The sequence below is a fragment of the Chelon labrosus genome, assembly GCF_963514085.1.
Source record: "Chelon labrosus genome assembly, chromosome: 5".
NCBI classification, from domain to species: domain Eukaryota; kingdom Metazoa; phylum Chordata; class Actinopteri; order Mugiliformes; family Mugilidae; genus Chelon; species Chelon labrosus.
Genome location: NC_140341.1, coordinates 13,161,692 through 13,167,027, shown reverse-complemented (window position 1 = coordinate 13,167,027; position 5,336 = coordinate 13,161,692). Strand labels below are relative to the sequence as shown.

General features: G+C 44.5%; 1 protein-coding gene across 1 annotated transcript; it reads left to right on the top strand.

Moving 5' to 3' along the window:
• Positions 1-5,001, top strand: LOC311488795 (NXPE family member 3-like; the record flags this gene model as incomplete). The annotated part of the gene is made up of 5 exons (XM_084545645.1): positions 1-105; positions 957-1,744; positions 3,987-4,054; positions 4,140-4,364; positions 4,439-5,001. Exons 1-5 carry the CDS (start codon positions 13-15, stop codon positions 4,999-5,001), a joined length of 1,737 nt encoding a protein of 578 aa, XP_084401771.1. The 5' UTR covers positions 1-12.
• Positions 5,002-5,336: the final 335 nt, after the last annotated feature.

Here is a 5,336-nt window from a genome sequence, read left to right as displayed (position 1 = left end):
AAGGAGGTCACCATGTACCGAAATCTGTCCAAATATACCCTCATCTTCCTCTTCCTAGCACTGTCTGTCCTCATCTTCCTGCTGAGCAACATCCAGACTGTAAAGGTGAGGAGAGAAGTGGGGTTAAATGAATTTATCTTCCCCAGTGGGAACTGGATAGACTGTGTGTTATGTACAGTATCTCTGGACCAATGCTGGACATTATCAGCGGAGTTATAGTCCGAATGTATTGTACACAAGTTAAAAGTTTATAGCCAGTCTTTCTGTGTGTTTATGTCAACATCTCTAGATGGGCTGACAGCACAGACAATGCACCAAGCATTGGGAGTGCCAAATGAGCAAATAATACACACTGTAGATCTGTTTTATGCTTCTTATCCACTGGAGGTCACATTGTTCTCTCCTTTCAGCCATCTGTGTGGTTCCCAGGCACGGGCCCTGAAAGCATAAACCATGTGTAATGATTGTGAGAAAAACTTACATTACAGTGCTTTACCAATATATCCTACATGAAAGTAGGAAAATTGCTCCAAAGTGCTAAAAAAATAACAGGAAATCTGCAATTTTTGACAAGATTGCCTCACTCAAGAGGACAACAACACAAGTGTCCCTGGGTAACCATCCAGGAAGAGTTACTAAGACAAACACAGTTGCATGATGGAAAAATACACAAAAAGAATAAACAAATGTTTAATTAATATCAAAGCCACAGAAGCCAATTATTTAGTATTTTAGCCATAGTTTTGGTCTAATTCCAAACACACTGGATCCTAAATTTCTCACAATGCAACCCATATGCTCTCAGTCTGATAAAAATCCTGTTGAAACGTGCAGCTCCACACCTGATCAGGATTGTTTACACCTTAAAATAGTTTTCACTCTGGTTGCATTACTCATTAGGTCCATAGTGTGCCAACCACTCTACTCTTTACTAATCTTTCTTTCTTTCTCTTTAGAACTGGAACTCCCACATGATTTCAGCCCTCTACCAGCTGCAGAACAGGACCCAGTTGTCCTTCATCTCAGAGAACCTCCCTATTTTTCATCACAACCACACTGTGTCCTTCTGTGCCCATCTGGACCAGAAACCCTCGCCCGAAGATGAACTGGAAGAGCGCTACCTGTTGGACTCTATCGCCTGGCCTTTGCCCCCGCCTCACTCTACACCTACCGCCCTCCGTAACACTAGTGACCCCATGCACAGCGTCTTCGCCATCCTTCCCAGCAAGGGAGTTAGAGAGTGGCACGTTGGGGACCAGCTGGAGGCCCTCGTCCAAATGCATGACTTTGATGGTCGTCCCAGGCGCTACGGCGGGGACTTTATCTTGGCCAGGCTGCACTCTCCGGAGCTTCGAGCTGGTGTAGCAGGCACGGTGGTGGACCACAGGAATGGATCTTATTCCGCTCTGTTCCCGCTCCTCTGGGTGGGGTCAGCGCAGGTTGAGATAACGCTGGTGCACTCCAGCGAGGCCGTTGCTGTGCTGCGGCGGCTGAGGGAGAAACGGCCTGATCGTGTGTATTTCAAGAGCCTGTTCCGCTTGGGGCTCTTGTCGGAAACTACTGTGTGCAACACGCGCTTGCCCCCTGGCCAGCAGCCCCTGTGCAACTACACAGACCTTTACACAGGCGAACCCTGGCACTGCTATAAGCCCAAGAATCTGAGCTGTGACACCAGAATCAACCACGCCATGGGAGGTTACACAACAAACCTCATCACCAAGGAGGAAGCACTGCTCTTCCAAAAGTTTGTAGAGTTAACTAATCCCATAGGTCATTCTTTGTTTATTCTGAATATATACCAGCCAGCACATTAGTAATGAAATCATCAGTGTTATTCACGTCAATGGTTGGTGGTTTAAATGTTGTGGCAGAATTGTGTATAGATGGACACCGTCAACAGTTCCTCTAACCCTCAAAAAATTATTCCCAAATATAGTGGAAGTGAGCATTGTGTTCTTGTGCTTGTAACGTATTTTGCAAGCAGGGTCAGTGCAGTAATGAACATGTGGTCGAGGCGTAGTGAAGATGTCCTGCCACCAGTTGTGACCCCTTCAGCCCAGGAGCCACATGATTTTTGGCGTTTTGGGCACTTACTGGATAGTCAACAGTGGAGAAAGGCAGGAATTAATGAGGCAAGAGCTTGCACAAAGGCTGCAAGCTGGAATTGACCCTGTGCCACTGCAGTGAGGACTAGAGTCTCAGTTCATGGGGCACCATGTAAGCTATAAGGACACCGCTGGCTGCCACAATCTGGACTCACTCATAGCTTTATTCATCTTGGTATCATTGGCCAGCCGTATCTCCAACTATAGTCACTGATGCACAGGCTGTAGTTGCAAATTATTTCACCAGCCATGTAAGATGTCAGGGCGGCACAGTGGAAAGATGGTTAGCACTGATGCCTCACGGCGAGAAGGTCCCGGGTTCGAATCCATTGGCCGACTAGGCCTTTCTGTGTGGAGTTTGCATGTTCTCCCTGTGTCTGCGTGGGTTCTCTCAGGGTACTCCGGCTTCCTCCCACCATCCAAAGACATGCTCATTAGGTTAATTGATTCTAAATTGGCCGTAGGTGTGAGTGTGTCTCTGTGTTAGCCCTGCGATAGACTGACGACCTGTCCAGGGTGTACCCCGCCTCTCGCCCGATGACAGCTGGGATAAGCTCCAGCAGACCCCTGCGAATGAATGTCAACATTTCTGATATACCTTTAACTCAGAGGTTGCGCTAGACTTTTTCGTTGTCTGTCATTTTGACCGACAGGGTCATAAAAATCCCGTCATAATCTATTTTTACCCGTCGCTTTAATTTTTTTAAATTATAATAATGACATATTCAATAGCATTCAATCTTTAATCATTTAATTAATATTCATAATATTCAATATAAATTTATTAAATGGTTAAAAAATAAATAAATAAATAAATAACTGTTAGGGCTGCCAACACGTCTTTTTCCCGTTCTCGGACCGGGACTGCTTGCGCTCACAGCTCTGGCGGTTTCTGTGCTTACTGTAACACGCTTTGCATTTAGATGGCACCGTAGGGTTGAAGTGCTTAGGTGGTATGCTAACTCTTTTTTGCACAATTTGCACAAAACTGCGCTTTTATCAAGGCTTCCTAAAATAAAATTTGCCTTCCATCAGTACTAGCAACGTGGTTTCATCCGATTCCTCCGTTAGCTGAGCTCTGACTTGCATCAGTGTAATCGGTGTACCAGGAAATCATCCACTGACAAAAGTTCCGAGATGTTTGGAATGAAAACTGGGACAGAGACAAGAGCCAATTAATAATGTCACTCGCCACCAAGCGGTCAGGGGTGCGAATTGCAATTTATCAAAATGACAGATTGCCTTCAGATGTTTCCGTTACAGTTTTTTTTTAAAAAAGTCAATGACGGAAAGTATTCGGTTAACGCGACCCCTGCTTTAACTTCTGGGGAACTGTCATGTCCTCCATCTTTATATATCATTTATGGTCTTAGGGAGACCAGCTTGCTTATGTAAAGAACTGTCGAAGAAAAAAGTTTGAGGTATCGGGCAGGGACAATAATTGTGTCCAAACACAGACCTTATTTCATTCATCACTTGTCAGAATTATGTCCACTCCTAATCTCATGTACATTTTTAAAAAAGGATTCCATATATGGTGTTGTTGGTTCTGTATATTGCTCATACTGTATATATCAATTAGATGTCAATTGGACGTTCCAGATGTCAGTTAAATGTCAATTAGCTGACTCTGTCCATTTCCTTATTATATGATATTCAAATATCATAAGCAAGAGGTTAAACAATTTTCAAAAACTTTCACCAGTCAGTACTTTCACTTCTGATTTCTCTCAACAGAACGTAGTCCACAGATAGAAAGTTCCCTGAAAGTTCTGTTTTAGTGAATTATTCAGCAGGGAAGTCCAAATACTTGAGACAGCAGGTAAAGATGTCCTTTACTGGAACAGTGAACACTATGTTGCTTTTTGTTTTTTGTCTTAGTCGTGTAAACATCAAAGTTCACATACACGCTTCAGGACCCGACAGAATCAATGTGCTGCCACAGAAAGGTAGGGTATACCTGCAGAGTGACATTTGTAGTTTGTGCATTCTTTGAGTTATTCCAGTCAACTCATTTGTCTCACCTTGTATCAGATGCAGAAGTAGTGGAAGAAAGCAGCACCATGAAACCAGAACCAAACAACTTAGCACCATCTGGATATTACTATGAAGACTCGTGGAGGCCGTTAGCTGGCGTTACGATGCGTCAGTTTAATCAGTCATCTTCCATCACTCAGTGTTTGAAGAACAAAGTGATCCACATGTACGGAGACTCCACTGTCCGCCAGTGGTTTGAGTACCTCATTGCTTCTGTACCAGGTGAGTGTTTTTGTCTCATCCTGAATGACTCTTTTCCGTTCCATTTTAACTTTAATTTATTGCATCTTATCCAGAATTAAAGGAGTTCAACTTGCACAGTCCTAAAAATGTCGGGCCATTCATGGCGGTAGACATCACCCATAATATTCTCTTGAAGTACCGCTGTCATGGCCCTCCCATCCGCATCTTCCCTGTTGTGTCCAGTGAGTTACGGTACATTTCAAACGAGTTGGACGGCCTCTCAGGGGGCCCCAACACCGTGGTGGTCCTCGGCATCTGGGCACACTTCAACACCTTTCCAGTGGAGGTATACATACGCCGGCTTCGCAACATTCGACGGGCACTGGTGAGGCTCATGGACCGAGCGCCGGGGACCCTCGTAGTGATCCGATCAGCCAATGTCCAAGTCATGAGCCAGTGGTCGAGTGTCTACAGCAGCGACTGGTACTTCCTACAGCTTGACATGGTGCTCAAAGCCATGTTCAAGGGACTGAACGTTCTGGTGGTGGACGCCTGGCAGATGTGTTTGGCACACCGCCTCCCTCATAACATGCATCCTCCTCGAGTCATTGTCAAGAACATGGTAGACATGCTTTTGTCTTACATTTGCCCAGAGAACAAGAACAGCCGAAATTAAAAATGTAGCGATGATAGTGGGTTTGTTGTTGAAGGAAACTGGGGACTTTATTGTGTGAATCAGTCAAGACACTCTCCAGACTTTAATGCTCATCTCTGTTCCATATAACTTTATTTTGTTCTGGCAATGCCAAATATTTTGGTACTGCTCAGCTTTTATTGTTACCAAAGTCTTTTGTGTGTTTGTATGTGGGTGTGTGGGTGTGTGGGTGTGAGGAGCATTTTTCATTTTATTTTTCTGTCAAAGCTGAAGACTCCCAGTGTCCAGGTGTCAAAGATTTCTCTCAGGCTGTTCTCTGTTAAAATATATATGTGTTTCGTCCTGAACCAAATTCA